The sequence below is a fragment of the Typopeltis vanoorti genome, chromosome 3 (genome assembly GCF_054136105.1).
Source record: "Typopeltis vanoorti isolate ZY-2024b chromosome 3, IOZ_Tvanoo_1.0, whole genome shotgun sequence".
NCBI lineage: Eukaryota > Metazoa > Arthropoda > Arachnida > Uropygi > Thelyphonidae > Typopeltis > Typopeltis vanoorti.
The window spans coordinates 140,317,910-140,341,505 of NC_143551.1; the positions used below are offsets into that span (position 1 = coordinate 140,317,910).

The following is a 23,596-nucleotide window of genomic DNA, read 5'->3' on the forward strand; positions in this document are numbered from 1 at the left end:
GCGAGTCAGCCTAATCACGTGACATCAGTGACTGACCTCAGTAATGCTCTTCGAAAAACGAAGAATGCAAGTCAATTACAGCAACAGCATACCAAAATCTAATAGAATTTTTTTCAGAAGAATGAACTCTATTATAGCAACAAATGGAGGACCAACTTCATGTCTTTCATATTAGAGTAAGAGTTCGAATGGGCAGGAGTCCGGATATATTTGATTACCGTATTTTTCGCCGTTGTATTGGACACATCACATTTGTCGAATTAAATATTCTTCGCAGTATAAGATGAACGAAAGAAAATAACACACTATTCCCGTTTCTGATACTTTTAGCATTAGTGTTCAAACACCAGCTACCTGCATGCTTTATTTGCACACTCTTCTCTGTAGTCTGCCAAACACAGCTGGATAACTTGCAGATATCTGTTCTTATCTGATGCTTTATTTATGCAGACATCATTGCGCTTGCTTGATAGGTCCAAACCTGATAAACACAAAATCATTCTCTCCTCATAATATCCATGATAATTCCCTTTATTAACACAGTAACATAATATTGTCGCTCTTATACACAAGTTCTCACTATTGCTCTCATCATAATTTAGTTTCCCTGGTTCGCTGTGTTAGGTCTCATAACATTTAAAAATAGTCAAGACTTATACCAAACGCATTCAAGTGGAGGCCATCCCTCTTATACAAATCTATTTTTCCATCAAACTCACTCAACACACCTAAACCTTTCATCATTACTTCTACACGGCCTATGCATCGAATCATTTGCCACATGGCCTTTCTTCTTCATTCATTGCTATAATATCTAGGGAATCTAATTACTATTTTCACTTTCTTCACTCTTGCTTCTTCCAACAACCCTTTTATATCTTCTCTCATACTGAACTTATTGCTAGTTAAGTCGTATCCACTACAATTACAATCTCGTCTAGTTTTCTTTTCTGTTTTTCGACTGCATGTGCTATATTTTTAATTTTTTCTCCAGAAAACTTGAAATAACCCACTCATAAATAGCATGCTTTATGATAGTCACCATACCAAACAATATCCTTATTTTTAGAATGAACCTCCTTTGATTTCCGTGCACGATATCTTATCTGATTCTCTGCTTTATTGTTTCTTATTTTGCTGCTTAATTTTTTTATCCTCTCTATGTTATTTTAAAATCCACTCGACTTTTTCAGTATTCTCCTCAATATATTAGGTTGACGAAGACAGAGATTTGGGTGTGTTGGTGGATACGGAGTTGAAGTTTAGGGACACAGCAAAAGTGGCTAAATCAGCACATCAGATCTTGGTTACTGAAGAATACTTTGACGAGCAGAGATAAGCAAGTTATTGTTCCTCTTTATCGAGCCTTGATAAGACCCCATCTTGACTACTGTGCCCAGATCTGGGCCCCTGGGTTTCTTCTTGATGGGGAGGAGGTAGAGACGATCCAGAAGCGAGTGACCAAGATGATAGCTGGTCTATGGAATGAACCTTATGAGAACAGGTTGAAGATTTGTGGGTTACAGAAATTGGTTGATAGGCAGAAAAGGGGTGATATGATTGAGACATTCAAATTACTGAAGGGTTTTTACAAGATTAATTCAGAGGAAATTTTTCAGAAGAGGTTTGGTGATGGGAGAACTAGGGGCCATCTATGGAAACTCAGCAAACATGTAGTTATCAAGGGTGTTAGAACTAGGTTTTTTACTTGGAGAGTGTTGAATGAGTGGAATAAACTGCCAGTTTGTTGTGGTGCCATGACTGTAATTGAATTCAAAGCAAAGTATGATAGATACTGTGCGAATGCCAAATAGTTGTTCTTGATATGATGTCTAAGGCCTCCCCGGATGAATCTAAGGAAGAATCCCGTAATAATAATAATAAATATCCTCCTTAGAAGGGAAAGCCTTCTTTTCTCGACTTCACTATTTGTTAGCAATCCGTTTCTTGTGCGTTTTGGCGCCATTTAAAATGGTATTTAATATCGCAATATCCTAATAAAAATATATGAAAACACCAAATACCCATAAAGCACGAAAATCTACACTAACCACTCTTAAAACACGAAAATCTACAGTAATATGCTATAAAAGACCAATATTCTAAGGAAAACACATATATTTAATGTACTATAGAGCCTTTGTGGCTCAGTCAGTATAGACGAAGCCCTTTGGTCAGAAAGACCTGTGTTCGATTCTCGTCAGGAATCTTTATCTGCTCTCTTTCGACTAAAGGTGAGTTAGCGAAGGTAGGGTTTTTTCACCTGGCAACTCGGGTTTTTCATCCTTACAGAACAGGCAAATCCTCCCTGTAAACACACACTTCTACAGTCATAAATATTGCCCCCATCCAATGCCAGACTCTGCGACAAGCAAGATAAAAAGCACCATAAAGAGGAAGAAAAATATTTAACCCCATAACATACAAAGACGTCTGTGACACGTCTTTTGTTTATTGCACCAGAATTGATTTTGAATTTTGGTACAAAATATACAACCGAATATAGACGCTAGACAATCTTGTGCCTATTTCTTTTCGACCGAGAAAAGTTGCCAACGGCGTGTATCAGCTATTTAGTTTGCGTTTGCACAAATTCATCATTGTTGTTCAAATAATGATGAATTTGATCCAGCAAATCATCCTCGCCCAAAAAATTGGCAAAAAAAACGACCACTTTCTGATTTTTAATTGGTACAGTAAGGGGTTAATGTACTGCATTAAGACCTGTGTAGCAGAAGTGATGCTTGCATCCTCTGCTCTAGGCTGCCCAAAGATAGACTTAAGTTAAAGTCTATTCGCCAACTGGAGGAACTTTTTCTAAACCTTTCTTCAACTGGTTCTGGAGTTTGTCAAGCTCTGGCATGGACAAGCGGGTTTTATCTCCCGGAAACTCAAGAAAATCGACTCAAAAACTCACACTCTTTCAGATAACAACATATCCTGTTAGGTATCCTATCCTATCCTATCCTACTCCTTGTAAGGCGTTCTTTTTAATATTATATATCGATTTTTATATAATATTATTAAACACTTTCAAAATAATGACTATTCTACTCATCTCTTCCAATGTTTGGAAGAGGTGAATAGAATAGTCCCCTCTTCCAATTTGGTTAACTCATCAGCAAACCTTTTTTGTTGTTGAAGACGTGTTTGATAAGCAGAATTCATTTCTCATGAAGTGAATCTTTAAACTTACGAACATCCTCAGTAAAGAGGGCTTGTGTCAGGATATGGGAAGAGAGGAGAGGGAACTCTTGCCATCCATAGCATCTTTGATGGAAATTATCCAATTGTTCATTGATAAAAATTTATGGATTGGGTAATAACAAAAGATTTCAAAATTAAATCGATCCAGGTGGTTCGGAATATTAACATCAATGTAAGTGATATTATTAGTGCTATAAACATACAATAAATACGACTATGCAAGGTTGCTATAAAATTTGTGCAATAAACAAACAATGACGGTTATACAAAGGTTTCGATGTTTATGAACATAAAAGCTCTTTTGAATTGATTTTGTATGCTAGTTTCAAAACAAATATGTTTTCTGTGCTTGCCATAGCCTTGCAGCAAAATTTCTGGTACTGTAATGCTCGACCACCAAAGGAAAGACTTATAGGATCGAGTTTAGTCACCTCCTAGAGGAATGTTTTCTAGGCTTTTTATTTATCAATAAGTTCTCAGGATAGTTGATCTTTAGCACAGACTCGCAGTATTCCCTCCAACTTCGGAAATTTGGTTTTTTATTCTTGCATCTCAAAAAACCGACCATAGAAAACACTATATTTTCAACAATGATAGAGTGTTAGGATTTAGGATCACATGGTGACTGCTGTTGTTTGCCATAGTCTTTCTCTGATGACTTGAAAAAATTGATGGTCACAAGCTGAAATACTGGTTATGGCCAATGGTGGGGCAGGCTACCCACTGATTTAAAAAAAAAAACCTTTGGGCCAAAAAATTTCTGGTACTCTCTTTGGACAATAAATGCACTTTAGAAAACTTATTTTCTTCTATCATGTAGTTTTTTCGAACGTCTAATGGTGTTTTTAGTGGTAAATTTGTTATAGTATAGCAGCCAATCAGAACTGTAAACGGAATAACAGAATCTCTTTAACCACTCGTAAATTATTACTTTGTTTCATGTTGATATTTCCATGCCATGTAGCTCAGTGGAAGTGGCATTTGTATCTTTTGTGCTTGCCGCAAGAAGATAGACTTATAGCTCGAGTCTAAGCCTTTCTTCGACTGGTTCCCGAGTTAGTCGATCTCTGGCACGGGCAAGCGGGTTTTTCTCCATGAAACTCGGATTTTTCATCTTGTAAACGCATGAAAATCGACCGTCGAACCCATATTTCAGACAGTAACATCCTGTTAGGTACCAAGAGATGGCAGCACTTGTTTGCTGGTCTCTTCATTGGTGGCTGCCTATAATTAGTCATAGACATGGGCAATAGCACACTCAGGATTTAATCTTGGGGGGGGGGGGAGTTGAGTAGATGATTTGAGAATACACCCTACTCATTGCATACGACCTGTGACTGAGCATCTGCAATGATCGCTAATTCATTAGTATAGGAATAGAAGACACGACACAACATAAATAAAAAAAATTAACTAGGAAAAGATTTTTCGAAAATTTTCTAGTGTTTTTTTCCTTTTTCTTTTGGGAGATCAGGGCCCCTTGGCCTCCCTTCTGTGTGTTCGCTACTGGACATGCCAGCTATTTCTGATTACCTACTGGTGGAGAAAGAACTGCTCACTCAGTCTCTGAAAAGCTTAATAGGGTTTAAAGGCCTCGCCTACTCCCTATAAAGGAATAAAAGGAATTAGCTTATTATTATTATTTATTTCCATGCCGTAAATGGTGCATGTTACTTTATGAGTGGTTAGACCGATTCCGTTAGTACGCACCTAGAGATGATAATAAACAACTAATGATAACACTACCATTCTCTTTGTCATCTCAACCACTAATTGCTTTTAAGTCGCATACGAGCAGCACTCTAAAAAGTTTTAGTGTGAGATGATTTCAGCAATGTCTTGTTCAAGCTTGGTTCTTTCCATTCGTGGTTTTTGTTATTACAGAGTCATTGTCAGTAGAAAGTTTTATCTCTGGGTAATACAATATATTATAAAATTATTTATATTATGAAAATTATATATCTATTATAAATTTCTACAACGATCTCTGGTCAGGAGTATTTAATGTGGTGACACACCATTTATGTACTGGAACATATGAAATACATGATTTCTACATTGATTTAACTTTGGCGTCTTTCTGGGTCTGGCTTCCAATGATAAGACCTCAGTAGAAGGTGAAACTGGTCTGGGTAGTGTCCCAGATACATAGCAATATACATATGCGAAAGGAAAAGTATATTTTTTATTATGAGATACTGAAGCAACTGATATGAGATCAATCAACAGCCTCAATATACCAGTAGACTAGTCGTGAAGATATTTCAAGCTTAAATTTCGTTGCATTCACCTGGGTAAAGGATTAAAACAAGAATATAATTATTTCTTATCATTTACAATATAAAGTCATTGTCTCTTGACTTTATTTAAAAAAAATTATTTTGTGACGTGTGCAGAAGTTATTGTTTGGGAAACAGATTCAAGACATCACTAACGTTCTAACCAAAGTGTATTATGCCTATTTTAAATTCAGTAATAAAATCAAGCCAAAGATCCATCATAAAGTTTTTCACTAGATTTCAAGGGAAATCTAGTGACAGCTTCTATTATCTCTAAGGTTTGATAATGAAAATGAAATAACCCCAACTTCAAAATAATTTAAGCCAAAAACATAGCAGAAATGAGGGGGAGATTATGAGAGAGAGTCGAGACCTTACAAAAATGAATTCTGCGGTTTCATGTTCTTTACAGTTTTGGTTTTTGCAGGATGAGAAATTTCTAGGGCTTTCAGCATTAATCTCAAAATGTCCATTCAGTTGTGTATTTTGCTGGAAGGAATATTCAAAGGTTTCAAAAGGAAGAGCAAAGTGGCAAAATCAGAACAGCGAAAAGAAATGAGAAGCATTATTCTAAGTGGCTGTTTAGAAAACCAATAATTAAAAAAAATAGCCTTATATCCTCAAAGAGCTATACAAGCTACTCGTCCAGAGTAGGCCTTTACAAACATCAATGCCCAAGGCAGGATTCAAATCCACAACCTGTTGATCGGAGATCGGGCATGGTATCTACTCGGTCAACCAAAATGACTTTTTATGTCACGATAAATGATACACCGTTTATAGTTGAAGATGAACATCTCTAAAAGGAAAAAATATAGTTTCAAGGAGGTGAAGGATTTTAACTCAAACAAAGCATAGACATTCCAGAAAAGATGCAGTTATCTGGCATAATCGTCTCTCCTCATGGTCTTAGTTTCGACAGCACAATTTAACAATCCAGTGTCAGAAGACAAATTTTGGATTGCTGACCATTGGTAAAATATTCTATGATCATGGAAATCAAAATTCCAGAGTTCAACACAGCAGTGTGAAGGCTTGTATCTAGTATGCATTGCATTTTTATTCAAACGATGGAACCATCATAAAGTGGGGAAGCCTTTTCCGTCTCCGGATCTTTTTTTTGAATCAGTTCTCTTTCCGGGTACATTGACAGGGATTCTTGAGTTTGAATCTCTTCTGGGATGCAAAGAACAATAAAGATGCAATAAAGGCTTTCGACTGAAAAGAAGTCGGCCGGTCTGATATGGTGAAGACATCAGAATTTTTCTCTCCTTAAAAACAACAAGAGAACATGTATTGTTCGACATAGCAGATTATGAAGACAGGAATAAATCTAACATAATTAACTAAATTATGTTTATAAAAAGCCAAGTTATCGATAACAGGCCATTGACCTAATTGGCAAAACAAAAAAGTGATGAGATTGGATTTAAAAAAATAAAATAAATAATAAAATACGAAGACAGAAAAGTAAACAAAATGCAAGTCTTCTGACATTGATTAAACGTTTTGAGAGTACTAAATGATTTCAAAGAATATGCCGTTTACTATTACTAATTCAGTAATAACTGAAGAATGTGTTATACTTTCTGTAGTCATTATAAATCATATTATGCTGGTGGTCAAGTAATTCTTCTCAATTTATTTTAGGAAAATCCATTTCGTCAGAGAATATGTAAAGTATTTTCCCACGATGGAAGTGGAAATATGACATTTGATGATTTCCTTGACATGTTGTCTGTATTTAGTGAGCAAGCTCCCAGAGATGTCAAGGTTGTATACGCTTTCAGAGTCTATGGTAAGTATCTGTAACCATAATTTCTGCATGATTCACAAATATTTACTCTATTTATGCATATTATGGAGTGAAAAACCTACCTGCAAAGGGCAGTATACTGATGGTGTGAGAAAACCTACTTGCAATGCAGAGTATACTGACAGTAAATGATTTCAAGCAAAGGCACTACAAGCAACAGGCATAAAACAAGTTTTGACTCATTATGAAATCAATATATGTCTTTTCTACATTCTTCCCCTAAGTCAAGGAAAATAAATTATAATAATAGATGGAATGGGAAAGTTGATTAAAACGACTTTAGTCTCACCTGTTAAAAACAATGATTAAATTACTAAATGTATCCAACATTTAGAGTATCCCTGTGGAAAAAGCATTTGTTTCCATAGTGAGAGACTATCAGTAGAAAAACTGTCATAAGTTCGATTCTAATCAGAAACTAGAGGAGGGTCTTTTTCTAGGCATTTCCTCACCTGGTTCCCGAGTTACGATCCTTGCACAAGCAAGTATTGCTTTATTCTTTTAGTGAAAATTGTTTTTTTTAAACCCCGAAACCGAGAAATATTGAATACACAACTTACGCTATTTCAGACGACGATATTATTATTATTATTATTATTATTATGTGACACCTCCAAGAAGTCCAAAGACTCATCGAGAGAGAGCACTTACGCTACAACTCTCCGTCTCCACCACTCCATTCACGAACTACAGCGAACCGCATCATCTACACCTGGGTGGCCACAACGGTCACGAGCCGCATGCGGCTCGCGTCACATGGCTCTTCACGCTCTACCAGGAAAAATAAACAAAAGAGAGAAGAGGAGACAACAAAAAAGAGGAACAAAATAAAAAAAAGAGAGAGAGAGGAGAGAAAGAAAAACAGAGTTAATAAAAATTACTGCAATAAAAAAGTTTAATTCGAAACACATTAAACGAAGTTTACTTTGAACAATTAGAATAATTTTAAAGTTGAAACAATAATTTTAGTTATTTACTAGCAGAGGCCTTTCTTGTATCCATTTTCTTAATAAACTCCTTAAACTTAAGTGTGTAATTAGTCAAAGCAGTTCTTACAAGTTCAAATGTTCATCGTTTAAAACAGATATATATTTAGATTTAATAAATTTAAAAGTCGAATATAGCGCTTCACAGGAATACGTGATCTCAAAAATAGAGATCAGTTCTCTGGCACTTTGCTTAAGTGTTGGATACCGTTGGTCTGCAACTTGCTTCCAAAAGTGAATTATGGAACTTCCACTTTGCTTCACTAGCTTGTCCTTCATCCTCTTGAAGTTCCAAAAGCTCGTTCTGCACCTTCGAAATCCATCACAATTGGTTTTGAAATAGGACAACCGCGCTCAAGCACGTTCGTGAGGAAAGGGTTTTCCAAAAAAGCGAATGTTGGCTTAAGTTCTCGAAGGTCGCAAAATCGATTGTTAGTTCTCAGGCCAGATCATTTAATTTACTAACATAAGATACCGTTTCTAATTCTACTCCTAGCGCATTTGATATATTTTTCAGACAAATGAAGTGATTGAAAGTTTTATTTTCAAGGTCTCTCTGGAAAAGTTGCAGTTTGCTTTGGAAGCTTAGCACAATCTCTGCGAGATCGGTTATTAGCTTTTCTTTCCCTTGAAGTGAAATGTTTAATATCTTTTACTCTGACCATGGAGTTGTTTTTTTTTTAAAGTTGAAAGTTTAGTTCATCTCAGATCGGAACCAAGAAGAAATTCTTTACTAAAATTACTGTGATGCATGTCATAATGACGCTTGAGATTGAATTGGCCGGCTTTGAATTGCGTGTTATTTGGTATATGGCACACATTGGTTTATTTTGTCGTTTCAAAAAAGAAACTCCTCTTCCCACTCTGGCCTAAAACTTGAGTTCCTCTTCATATTTACGTTTTTTTTATGCGACATTGTTAAGCACTTGAAAAAGAGTTCAATGAAAACAAGCGCTGCCAATGGACTCGCAATATGTTGAAAGATACCGATAGATGAGCGCCAGAAGTGTAACTAACGTGTTGTGGTGGGCAGGCATAGCTTCTGCATCCGCACCCACCTCGGAAAGCGCACTCACTCCCGTACCATTGCATCGGTCAAAAATTGCGGCTTTTCTGAATTATTTTGGCTACAAAAGGACGGGTAGTTGACCACCCCTGATTTATACTAGTATTTTTCAGACAATTACAAACATCCATGCCGACAGGATTCGAACCTGCAGCCTTTTGACTGGAGAGCGGGTACGCTAACCACTCGGTCGGGACCACAAAATGGTAGGCCCATTTTGATAGCCTCCAGAGTGGAATCTACCCACCGATCTTCAAAAAGTCAGTTAGGGCTAAAGGTCCTCGCTTACTTCCTGGGGAATAAGTGTAAGGGAATTTTTTTAAAAAAATTATCTACTATATTACTCTTGAAGTCAACACAGTGCTGTTTCGATAAATATAAATATATCCTCAATAAAATGACCAGAACAAAATGTTTTTCATGAATATTTTATTTTTAGCTGTCTGTGAAGGTGACTACATGAGGTAATAGGCACTATGTCACGTAAATTCCGAATAGCTAATAGACACTGATCTACCACTCAAGAGGTCCGTACACATCGTAAATTACCCTACCTAAAATAATAATGGCTTACTACATTCTATTCCATTTCACTTCATTCCAGTTTTTTTTTTTTTTAATGGTCTGCCACTAGACTGGTCGTCTAGTGGCAGACCACTAGACGACCAGTCTAGTGGTCTGCCACATTCTACATTCTATTCCATTTCACTTCATTCCAGTTTTTTTTTATTTTTTTTTTTAACTTACTCAGGGTGTTAGCTACATTTCCAGTACCTTCAGGATTTGTAAATCATCACCACCATTTAGATAATTCTTTGATGTGGCAGACCACTAGACGACCAGTATCAGGAAACTACATCTATAGTGCCAAGGGAACACTTTGTGTTCTCCTTGGCACTATAGATATAGTTTCAGGAAATAAGAATCTCCCAGGATAGTTGTTAGAAATGTTTTTTTTTCACCTGCGGCTGTAGCAACCTCAAGAGACAGTTGGTGATAGAAAACTGTAGGGTTCCATCAGCCATTACAAGAAGAGCAACGCAAGGTCGTGAGGGCCGATGGAACTCTACAGCTTTCTGTCACCAACGGTCTTTTAGGGTTGCTTCTGCCGCAGATGAAAATAACATTTCTAATTGGACTAGGTTAAGTAGGCTCATTTCGAGTGGACTGTATGCAAGGAAACTAGCAGTTTCCTTGCATACAGTGCGCAGGGGCAGACTGGCTAAGCAGGTTACGAGGATTTTCCGGTGGGCAAAACTATGAATGGGCCTAAATTGCTACCATGGTGTTTACTATTATTATTTCATTTAATTTTTTTTATCATTCAGATCATTTTTATTCGGAAAATACGATCATTAATACGAATGTTTCTTAAACCTGCGATGCAAATATGGCGAAATAAATATGTAATGGAATAAACAATTAAAATAAATAAATCAGCTAACGCCTTTTTGTTCCCGTAGAGGGAGTAGGCGAGGCCGTTTTTTTTTAGCCCTAACTTTTGGAGACTGAGTGGGCAGTTCAATCTTCACTGGTAGCCAATCAGAAAGAGCTGGCCAAAGGCTATCATTAATTAATCGGCACGCAGTGAAGGCGGCGGCTAGTAAGTGCCGCCATCTGGTGGTCCCTAACTCTAACACAATATTTTTAATGCCTGAAAATAGTGTGGGTTCGACGGCCGATTTTCTTGAGTTTACGGGACGAAAAACCCGCTAGATGTGCCAGAGATCGAACTAACTCGAGAACCGGTCGAGAAAAGGCTTAGAAAAAGTTCCTCTAGTCGGCGACTAGATTCGAACGCCTTTCGTCGCGCGGTTAGGCGCTATAGAGTGCAAACGGCACTTTCTAATTTTTAAGATAAACGAACTAGAATTTAGGGGAAAAAAAAAATCATAGAGACATTGGTTCCGATAACACAAGCGAAATCCAATAATCAATAATCTTTTTGAAGAATTTTCCTGTTGTATTTTAAGAATTTCGAAAATATACAAAATTGTATCCAAGAAAAAGCACTTCTAAACCTCGGCGAGGTATGAAAAAAATTTAACAATGATATCACAAAAGAAGTCTTACAAGCAGAGCTGATGGATTTTGCAAGAAATTCATCTATCCTGAATAATACTCCCCCACCACGTTTATCTTCCCTATCCTTCGATTTCTATCTCTGTTAGAACATCTTCCTCAGCCAAGTTTCAATGTCTGGAGAGACTGAGTCAATGAATGCCACAAACTCATTCCCTTTATTCCTAATTCTCCTAGCATTTGAATCCAGTGTATTGCCAGCCTTCTTATAGTTATTACTCCCGTCATACTCCACTTGGTTCTGTAATATAGTGTACACCACCTTCTTTCTCAAGCCATTATCCCCACTTGAGGCCAGCCCTGCAATATTCCACCTGTGCAATTCTAGTTTTCCTATCCTGACACTTACTTGCCCAGAAAACGAGTTTCACAAAATGCCTGTTCCTTCTGCATTCAAATGCAATCTATCACTTGCATACAACTTTCTTCTGTCCTCAAACATACTCCATGTATTCCAGACCCCTTTTCCTGCACACTTACTATCACCTCATTCATCAACACTGCTCTTCTCCTCCATTCCACATTATCATACTGTGGTAACATGCTCAATATCTTTCCTCAGACAGTTAGGCTGTACTATGTCTATCATCAACCTCCTAAAATCTTGTGCTACACAATTCACATTTTGTCTACTGTTGAAGGATACTATTTTTCCTCAGCACATATTCAATATTGATACTATCTAGCAGGACAGGAATTTTTGAGCTATTAGTCATTATTGTAATTTTTGCAAAATACATTTCAAATCCAACCAGCTTACTTGCATTCTTTAATTTGCTTATCAGTTCAGTGGAGTCTTCTTAAAAGATAATATCATCAGCAAATTGATAGATAAAGCATACCCCAACTCAACATCACCAGAGTTAAAGATCAGTACTATCAACATAAGCCTGAATGGCAAAGAAATGGAGCTAGCTGAGGAATTAGATAAGTACCAGATCGACATAAGCGGGGTGACTGAAACAAAAAAGACAAAAACTGGTGAGATCTCACCGAGCATTAAATACAAAACATTATATTCCGGCAATGACAATCAAGGAAAAGAAGGAGTAGCCATAGTATTCAACACAAAATACGAGGCTCATCTTCTTGAATGGCAGGCAGTGTCAAGTAGAATGATTTGGGCAAATATCAGAATGGGGAACTGGACAATGAGACTTATTTGTGCCTATGGTCCTACAGAAGACTCTACTAAGGTAGAAGTGGAGGAATTTTATGATGCTTAAGAAAAAGCAACTGACAAAATGAAAAATTGGTCATTGGTGAGGATCGAAAGAGCAGAGTAGAAAGTGATTGTCAGACATACAAAAATGTTTTGGGGAAATTTGGAGAAAAGAGCAAAGCTAATAATAATGGCAAATACCTGTTGGATTTCTGCTCAGGACATGAACTGGTTATCACTAACACCATGTTCCAACATAAAAATGTGCACAAATTCACATGGAGAGAAGAAGGCAAGGAATAAGAAAAGTCTCATTGACTATGTTATTGTTGACAGTGTTTTCTCCCTGGTGCAGGACATCCGAGAGTACAGAGGATTTGAAATTGGAAGTGATCACTATTTAGTCTTGAACAGGATAAAATTGAATTTCATATCGAAAAGAATAACATGTAAGAAAGTTTTGAAGTGAATAAAAGTTGAGCAGCTCTCAGATGTGAACTGTAGACTAAAATACACAAAGATTATTTAAGAAAAAACGAAAGAGTTTGAGAACAAGAACCAAACCTTGGAGATTCAGTGGCAAACCTTGAAGAAAACACTGATTGATTCAGCCAGAGTTGCATGTAGTGACGTTGTCTGCAAGGATAGAAAAATCAGAACTCCATGGTAGACACAGGAAGTTAAAGAGGCAGTGAAGGAAAAGAAGAAAGCATATCAAAATTTCCTGGCAAATAAGTCAGCTTGTGCTCTTAGAGAATACAGAGACAAATCTAAGAAAGCTAAATACTGTGTAAAACTAGCTAAACAAAAGTCATGAGAGGATTTTGGCAAGAACATAGAAAATAAATATCAAGAAGGTGGTAAGATATTCTGGAGGTTTTTGAAGAAGCTTAGAAATGGAAGAAAGAGTGCTGTAAAAGGAGTTGGAGATCATAAAGGTTACATGAAAACGGGAGAAAAAGACATCCTTGTAGTATGGAGTAATTACTTCGAAAAATTGCTAAATGAAACAAGTAGTGATAGCACAGTGGTAAAAAACACTCAACAGGCATACAGTCAGGAATACATATCCATACTTGAAGTAGAAAAATCCATCAAAGGCATGAAATGTGGAAAGGCAGCAGGAGTAGATGATATTCGACCAGAAATGCTGAAGTATGGTGGTATAAAAGTCTTACAGTGGCGGCACTGCTCAGAAGGCCTGGACAGAGAGATAAATTCCTGATGATCGGAGTACAGCTCTAATAGTACCCATATATAAAAAGGGAAATAAAACTGAATGTGAGAATTACAAAGGTATTTCCCTACTGAGTGTTCCGGGCAAGATTTATGCCAGTATATTTGAGAAACGGTTGAGAAGAATTGTGGAAGAAAAGCTTGGGGAAGAACAAGCTGGATTCAGGCCAAATAGAGACTGTCAGGATAAGATCTTCACTTTACGACAATTAGTTAAGCATGATAATATAACAAAGATTTGTATTTAAGTTTTGTCAATCTGGAAAAGGCATACGACAAGGTTCCAAGAGAGAAGCTATTTAATACACTACAGTTATATGGTGTCAGTGGGGCATTATATTAAGCAATACTTAGTCTTTATTTAAGTTGCAAGTCAACAGTTAGAATTCAAGGAAGTACAGGAAGATGGTTTAATGTTAAATCTGGTGTGAGACAAGGATGTACATTATCTCCTCTGTTATTCATTATCTATATGGATCACATTATGAAGGAAAGTGGTATTAAACATGATATCAGAATTGGAGATGTTAATGTCAGCTCTTTGCTTTATGTGGACAATGTTATACTTCTAAATAAATCCGCTACAAGTTTGCAAGATTCCCTGACTAAATTGAATAACTGTTGTTATAGATAGGTATGAAGGTCAACATTAAAAAGACAAAGACATTGAAAATAGGTAGAATTGAAAATGTCAACTGTGTTTTGAATGGGGAACTTGTGGAACAGGTAAAACATGCTACTTAGGCACGATTTTCAGTGAAGATGGCAAATTAAATATGGAAATAGGCAACAGAATCAACAAAGCTGGTATGGTAGGAAGTCAACTGAATAAATTCATATGGAATAAGAGAGAAATTAGTCGGAACACTAAATTAGTGTTCAATTAATATTGTCTTGTATAACACTAAATTAGTGTTATACAAGACAGTGTTCAAACCAGTTTTAACTTATGGATCTGAGAGCTGGGTCAGAAGTAAAACACTTGACCAAAGACTAGAAACTGCAGATATGAGAGTCCTGAGAAAGATTAGAGGCTGAACAGATGGCATCAATCGCAATATCATATTAAAAACGAGGATATTAGGAAAGAACTTGACATTGTCAGCATCCAGGAATGCATTAGCAGAGCTAATCTCAGTGGTTTGGTCACTTGAATCAAATGGGCGAGGAAAGATTAGCAAAACAAGTGTTCTCTGCCAGGTTGGCAGGAAATCGACCCAGAGGAAGACCAAGATATAGGTGGATTGATACAGTACAAAGTGCCTTAGGCGATAGAAATATAAGATCTGGTAATGATGTTGGAGTGTTGAGGTAAATTTTTCATGAAGTACTATCATATCCTGTACACCCCTTGAGGGTACATGTCAGGAATTTGATGATGTCTTTATTAGGTTATAAACTAAACATTATTAAAATATTAAATTAATTCCCATAATATTACTATTTGCCATTAAAAAACTAAGCAAGCTTAACTTTTTTTACTTTAGATTATGATGGTGACAGATTTATTGGGCAGAAAGACTTAGAACAGGCTACTGTTGCTCTCACCAGAAGTGAACTTAATGCTGATGAAGTACAACTTGTAGTTGAAAAAGTTCTAGAAGAGGGAGATGTCGATGATGATGGAAAATTGTCTTTCATGGAATTCCAGCACATCATTTCAAGAGCACCAGATTTTTTGAGGTACTTTTTTTTTTTTTTTTTTTTTTTTTTTGTAACTAACATTTTATGACCCAGCTGAGATTTGCTTCTCATCTTATGGTTCTCATAGAATGAAGGTATGGTATTAAAAAATAAACTGCTGTTTTAAGTGTTGCAGTATGATTTAAATCAGATGTGGCTGATGAACCTAAGTAGCTAAAACTATTTACTTGTTCTATTACATTAAAAATTGTTACTTTTGTCTTTCTTCACATCTTTTTTTTTTTTTTTTAATTTATTGATAAGAAATCGGCTAATACCCTTTTATTCCTCAAAGGGAGTATGCAAAACCATTTAGCACCGGGGGGGGTCCAACCCGGGCAGCACTTTGAACATTTTTGAACTTTTGCAGTTAATTCGAAAATACAGTCTCGCAAACTCAATTCCAACTATTGTAATATTAGAGTGAATTTTCCTCACAATTGCTGTAAGTGTTGTTAGTTGTGAGAGGAGTTTTTCTACATAAAATTGATTAAGAATTACCTACATTACTATGAAATAGACTTCGACAATGTCATCGACGATTTTGCTAACAGAAAAGCAAGAAAAATAACATTTTAGAATGTTGAAATTAAAGTTTTACTTGAAAAATAAACAGTGTTTTAATTTATTTCCCTATACATCATTTTTACTTTTTGTAATATTTTTGGTATTGAGAGGGGCGACAAACTCAGAGATCACCCCGGGCAGCAAAAGCTCTAGCTACACCACTGTTTAGCCCTAACTAAATTTTTAAGACTAGTGGACAGCTAGCATCCACTTTTAACCAATCACAGAATAGCTGGCCCAAAACTATCAGGATTTTAACTGATAGTTAAAATCCTGATATATTTAACAGAGTATGAAAGACAACTGCCACCATCCTGTGGTCCTTAATCCTAACACTGTGTAACACTGTTAATAAACGTTTAATTTTCTTGACCAAAAAGCTCTGGAAAAACTTTTATTGGGATTATATTGATCAAGTGTATATAATAAACAACTAAGTTATACAAACTAGTTTCACCAACTAAGTCTGTTGGCATCTTCAGGGAACAGGAACCAAGGACTAATCTTGCCCGTGATCTGGAAGACCCTTATCCTTCAACTAGCCAGAACTGAATTATAGTGCCAACTATAGAATGTTCCTAAATAACAACAAGTGAGATCATCCACGCTCTATGAATGTATTGTACGTGCTCTGTTCTTTGTTTAATATAATTGGAATCAGTTGATTTTAGTTTGTAACAGTTTTTTACTTTTTAGTGCCTTACATCAGTTATGTACCCTGAAGATGCCAACAGACTTAGTTGGTGAAACTAGTTGGTATAACTTAGTTGTTTATTATATACACGTGATCAATATAATCCCAATAAAAGTTTTTCCACTGTGTAACACTATTTATTGTCTGAAATAGTATGAGTTCTACAGTCTTTCTTGAGTTTGTGAGATGAAAAACCCAAGTTTCCAGGAGGAAAAAATCCCACTTACTCATGCCAGAGATTGACAGACTTGGGAACCAGTTGAACAGAGACTTTGAAAAAGTTCCTCTAGTCTTCAACTAGAATCAAACTTAGAGTCACTTAGCAATCGATGCAAGCACCATTTCTACATGGCTACAGAAGCCTCTGCTTGAGCGATACTGACGAATATATTTTACACATCAGCTAATTTTGCTATATGATACTGTTGATCAGGTTTAATACTTTTTATACGAGTGATGTCTGCAACTTATAATTATTTCTTTACTGCAATAGTGGGGTGCAATTCTAGCTCATCTCCTCATGGTGCATCTTGGATTACGCTAAAGAGCTAGAGCAACTTGGCAACCAGACTATCTTCTCAATCTCCTGGTTACTACACACACAAACTCAAACATACGAATTAGCTCTCGTTAGGGCAAGATGACTAGAAATATTGGACCTGTTGTCTGAATTTGCCAAATTAATGAAAAGGGTATATATAGAGCAAAATGTGAATACCTCTCAAAGATTTTATATGACAACAATGTTGACATTGTTCTTGTCTAAGAGACTCGCTGTAAGGTACACTGTTATGAATGTACTCACTCATACAATTTATAACTTTTAAAAATTTTTCTTTCTATATGAAAGACTTCATAAATATCCACTTTCAAGTTAAAAAAAAATCTCATTTCTCACAGGAATATTACAGGGTTCTTTTCACTCCATGCATGCTCCATGGCAACACACTCCCAGTTTTTGCTTTAATTATTATTATTATTATTATGATGGGCGACTCCAGGGAGTCCTTAAACTCATCCACACAACTATACGACATTCTCACAGCATCTATCATACCTTGCCTTGAACTCACTCACCGTCATAACACTCACACCAGACTCTGGCCGCTTATTCCACTCATTTACCACTCTAAAAGTAAAGAACCCAGCTCTAACACCCTTGCTTAACCACACTTGCCCAGCTTCCATAGGTGTCCCCTAGTTCTCCCATCACCAGTCCTGATCTCAAAAATATCCTCTGAATTAATCCTATAGAAATCTTTTAGCAATTTGAATGTCTCAATCATATCTCCCCTTTTCTGCCTATCAACTAATTTCTGCAACCCACAAATCTTTAACCTGTTCTCATAAGGTTCATTCCATAGACCTGCTATCATCTTGGTCTTGCCTCTGGATCCTCTCCATCAAGAAGAAATATGGGTGACCAAATCTGGGCACAGTAGTTGAGATGAGGTCTTATCAAGGCTCGGTACAGAGGTACAATAACTTGCTTGTCTTTGCTCGTCAAAATATTTTTCAACAACCAAGTGAGTTGATGAGCTGATTTAGCTACTTTTGCAATGTGCCCCCTAAACTTCATCTCCATATCCACCAACACTCCTAAGTCACTGGCCTCATCAATCTCCTGGAGTACAGTTCCACCAATGTGGTATACTGCTGCTAATGTTTTCATTAGCAGCGGTATTCGTTAATGAACAAATTAAACTGCAGTGGTCCAAGAACAGAATCCTGTGGCACACCACTAGTCACAGGCCGTCTTTTGGACTCTACTCCTGAATAAACTACTCTCCTATATCTCTCCATCAACCACCCACCCATCCATCTCACCAACCCTATATCCATTCCCACATGTTGTAGTTTACGGATTAGAATTCCATGTGGTATCCTGTCAAATGCCTTGGCCAGGTCCAGCAGTATCACTGCTGGACCTGGAGTGAATTGTGAAGTTCCTGGAGCAGATTATGAAGTGAGAAAAATGAACCACAATTACATGTTATAGTTATGGCACTTTACTTGAAAACAACAAATCTCACACACTTCATGTGTATGAGAAAATATGAAGATTTTTCATGCATTTAAATTAAATTGCAGTTATAACCATTTTCAATAAATAAATTTTTAAATCAATGCATTCATTTAGTTCAATATTAAACCTACACATATACACAGTATGCAAAACTTATGTAATGAATAATATATTATTTAAAAAAATTAATTGCACGTTCCTTATAATATAATTTCATCAACAAAATGAACTGGTAATTATAAACACAAAAAATTAAAACTGGCACAATTTAATTAAATACTGCAACACACACACACACCTTATTCTTCAAACAACTTTGGCTCTAATGCAGGGATGCAATTGTAATAGAGTATTGTCCTAAGCTTATTTTCACAGCTCACAACATGAATTTATTAAGTGTAATTAAATGCTTGAAAATTTTACATAATGAAAATGCTTTTTAATATTCAGAATATGGATATAAAGAAAAGTTCTTACTTCAAGTTTCATATGAATATTATATAAAAAAATGCAGTTATCTTGCAAAGACCAGATCATGTGATGGAGTGCACTGTGAGAATGAATGTGGCTCCACATCAAGTGATACTCACTTTCTTGTTTTTGTGAATTTTATTGTTTTCCTTGTTAAATTATTGTTCATGGATAATTTATATAAATTAATTCTTCGATATGAACAATAAATGAAAGAAAACACAAACTGAGTTGTGATGAGCTGTATTGAGGCATACATTTTAAACCCACCTTAAAGGAAAGCTGATTTCGGTATAATTACATGTACTGTACAGTGAAAAGTAAAGAATGTATTACTTTGTTTTGTCAACATAACATTTTTTTTTTTCTAACATCACCTATAACAATATTTATAAAGTAGACTGATACCTTGGGAGAGTAAACTTTTTTTCTGAGTAGTAGATTTAAGTTGTATTTCTGGAGCCCTGGTGTTGATAATGATGTATACTTAGTTAATTGCATGTGGGAGTGGGGGGGGGTTAGTTTGCATGTACACAGACCTATATTTCATATCGAATTATAATATTTGAAATTTTTATTCATCAGTATGTATTATGATGCATGGAACAAAATTAAGACCATTTTAAGTATTTTTCTCTGATTCCAGTTTTCTTTCTTTTAGCACTTTTCATATCAGAATTTAACATTAGAAGACAACAATATGGATAAAATGGATATTGCACCAGCATCCTCTACTAATATTTAGCAGACAAAGGTTCTATATAATATTCATATGAAACTTGAAGTAAGAACTTTTCTTTATCCATATTCTGATTTACCAATATTGCAGAATAAAACCTTTGTAAATTGTCTTACTAAGAAGAAAAGATTTAAGGTAAATTATGGCAACTGTATAAAATGTACATTGAGCCAAATATATGCCAGGATATATATATTCTAAGATTATTGCAGCTGCTTTTTTTAAATTGTTAAAAAATATTGAGATATGCATAACTAATGCTGTGCTCCTTGGAGGTTTGCAATAAAATATTATCTGATGTGAAACTATCATCTTGTGAAGAAAATCATGTCATTTGTACAGCTTACACTAACATATTTAATTTGAACAAGAAATGACAATTCTCTTAAAGCAATAATTCACAAAAATGGATATTTTTTTTAAACTTTCCAGGAAATTCATAATGGCAGTTTTAGTTCTGCATATCTGAATTTTACTGGAAAGCTGGGGATACTCAGCCTCATCTTTGTAATTCATTAAAGCTGAGGTAAATTAACCAAATTATTATTATTAATAATGACAATGTATGTCTGCACGTTAGCCTAGTGGCTATGCGCTTCGCAACTGTATGCCTGTGTTCTAGGTTCGATTCCCATCTACGGCGTGAGGAGCTTCAGGATCTTTCTCAGCCATAGCCAAGTTAGCCAGTCTTGGGCATGGACAGCAGGATCCCCCCCGCAAGCAGGCAAACTGGCCCCGTGAACACACACACACCCCTACAGTCAAACCCCCCCCCCCCGGCAGCAGGCTCGGCGACAGGTCGGTTGGGGTTGTACTAACAAAAAGTCGCATCAAAAATGTAACACGTGGATCCTGCATTGGAAGCAGAATAAACGCATAGAAGAAGATTAATGACAATGTATCTTTAAAAGGTTCTTTATTGGTCTTTTTACCAATAGTACTGGCATACTATTGGTAAAACACCAATAGTATGCCAGTACTATGAATAAATCAAAAGTAGTACCAGGGGCTCTATCCTAAGTAGAGGAAATTTATGCAAACATACATGAGAAAAAGCTAAAAATGAAATGTGGAAGGGAAACTTGGAGGAGAAAAAGCTGAGTTCAGGCCAAATACAGGTTGTCAGGATCAGATTTTTTTAAAGGCAGATAGTTGAGAAAATTATGGCAATAAAACAAGTATCTATATTTAAGTTTTTTACATCTGGAAAGGCCTATGCCAAGAGGAATATACCATTCGAACTGCTATAATTCTGTGGTGTAATTTGAGCACTGTACTGAGCAATACACAGTTTGTATTTGAAGTGTAAATAGCAGTTAGAACTGAAGGAAGTACAGTAAGGTGGTTTGATGTTAAATCATGTGTGAGACAATTTTATCAAATTTTATCATATTTATGGATGACGTTATGAAGGAAAGTGGCATTTAACCACCTTACCGGCCATTATAAATCAAATACACATCCTCATACACTTCATATCCATCATATATTTCAATGTAATGTCAATGGTATTACAATTTTAATATGCACTTCACATCCATGGTAACTTGGATGTATATATATGTCCTGGCCAGTAGCATGATTAACTTGATATCAAAATTGGAGATGCAAATCTCACTTCTTTATTTTATGCAGATGATATTATACTCCTAAATAAATCCAGTACAGGTCTGCAGGATTCCCTGACTATATTGAATAACTGTTGTAATAAATTTAGTATGAAAATCAGCAAAAAAAAAAAAAAAATAGAGAATGAAAATAGGCAGAAACATTAAAAACTTCAACTGCATCCTGATGGAGAACCTATAGAACAACAAGAAAATCAGCTAATACTTATTTTTATTCCCTTATAAGGAGGAAGAGGCCATTTTAGCCCTATCTAACTTTTGGAAACTGAGTGGGTGCTTCAATCTCCACCAGCAGCCAATCAGAGATAGTTGGTCCAAGACTCTCACTAATTATAAGCAGCAACTGATGGAGAGACTGGAAAACAAGTGCTGTCATGTCATGGTCCCTTAATAAAACTTAATATGATATGTTATTGTCTGAGATAGTGTTGTAAAGCATTTTAGCTTTTCAGGCACAATTTTCAATGAAGATGGCAAATTAGATATGGAAATAAAAACAGAATTAGGAAAGCTGGTATGGTAGGAAGTCAACTTATTTACATTTATATGGTATAAGACAGAAATTAGTCAAAACACTAAACTAGATGTATACAAAACAGTCTTCAAATCAACTTATTATTATTTTTACTATTATTACGTGACACCTCCAAGGAGCTGAAAGACTCATCAAGGAAAGGTACCTACTCTACAACACTCCATCTCACCACTTATCCCAACTATGCATCTGAAGGCTAAGTATGATTCTGAAAAAGAATAAGGGAGTAAATAGATGACTCCAGTGGTAGTAAACTTGGTGTTGTTAACACTGAGGAATATGTTAGCAGAGGTAATCTTAGGTAGTATGATAATGTAAACAAAATAGTAGAGGAAAGGTTAGCAAAACAGGTGTTTTATTGCTAGGGTGGCAGGAAAAGTAAGATCAAGAACCAGGTGGAAAGCATATATCAGGTATGAGTATATATAAGGAATTTGAAAATGATGATAATGATATTTTATAATGTTGTCCATCCAGTTATACACAGGAATGCTGTAACAAATGAAAATAACAGAAATGAGTGTTAGAAGGATATTCAAGTATTTATGGTGAAAGGCGTAAAAATACATATAGGCATTTTTATTTTTGCAAAGATTTAAACAACTGCACATGGTTCTTATCTAAAACTGGATGATACAGAAGATTTTCATTCAAACTAACAGTGACCACAGGAAGAGATTGTTATAGTGGATAGTTTGATGTAATGAATTTCCTTTAGAATAGTACTGTGCTATAAGGTTATGATCAGGAGTTTCAGTAGTTTGCTAGAATGATGCTTGATCTTTAAGAAATATATTAGCAAGTAGAATTGCTTCTTTTTATATGAAAGAGTAAATTTTTGTATTGTAATTCACAGAAACATTGTTATAAACACAATATCTTATTTAATCAATATTTTTAATAAATACAATTTACAAATTATTCTTTGAATGATGGGGACTTCAGAGTCCTTGAACTGATCTCTTCATGCAAGTTGTGTAAATGCTGATCTGTAGAGTATTCTGCTAATAACTCCTGTTGGAAAGTGAGGGAAATACAAAATTTTGTATATGAAATTTCTATAGCAGTTTGTCTTCATTCTTATGAAAATATAATCACAGAATAAATTGTGCAATTATAATTGAGCTATATAAATACATTAAATAACTTGTTAAATACTAAATAAACACAGGTATCTTGAATTCAAAAACATGTAATTTTTTACACAACTTTATTCTTGTAATTATTTTTGTGCAATCTTTACTCTGAGAAACACTGATCTATGTGACACTGAATCTCCATTCTTGTTTACAGTGATTCCTGACAACATGAAAAAAGGAGTCTCAGCCACTAGTGTGTATGTCAGTCAGGCACATTTGAATAATATAAACCCTAACATACAGTTCATCATGGTAATGAATCATGACAGATCACTACCTT

At 35.7% G+C, this 23,596-nt stretch overlaps 2 protein-coding genes across 2 annotated transcripts in view; one reads left to right on the plus strand and one right to left on the minus strand.

The window, feature by feature from the left end:
- Cib2 (Calcium and integrin binding family member 2) overlaps positions 1 to 20,545 on the plus strand; it is a 35,874-nt gene extending 15,329 nt beyond the window's left edge. The window contains exons 4-6 of the mRNA XM_090416071.1: positions 7,137 to 7,284; positions 15,322 to 15,517; positions 19,937 to 20,545. Of these exons, the coding sequence (XP_090272197.1) occupies positions 7,137 to 7,284; positions 15,322 to 15,517; positions 19,937 to 19,958 (366 nt within the window). The 3' untranslated portion in view covers positions 19,959 to 20,545. The remainder of the gene's footprint in view (positions 1 to 7,136; positions 7,285 to 15,321; positions 15,518 to 19,936) is intronic.
- Positions 20,546 to 21,244: 699 nt separating this feature from the next.
- LOC150108611 (tetratricopeptide repeat protein 37) overlaps positions 21,245 to 23,596 on the minus strand; it is a 485,241-nt gene continuing 482,889 nt past the window's right edge. The window contains exon 40 of the mRNA XM_090416072.1: positions 21,245 to 23,191. Within this exon, the coding sequence (XP_090272198.1) occupies positions 23,096 to 23,191 (96 nt within the window). The 3' untranslated portion in view covers positions 21,245 to 23,095. The remainder of the gene's footprint in view (positions 23,192 to 23,596) is intronic.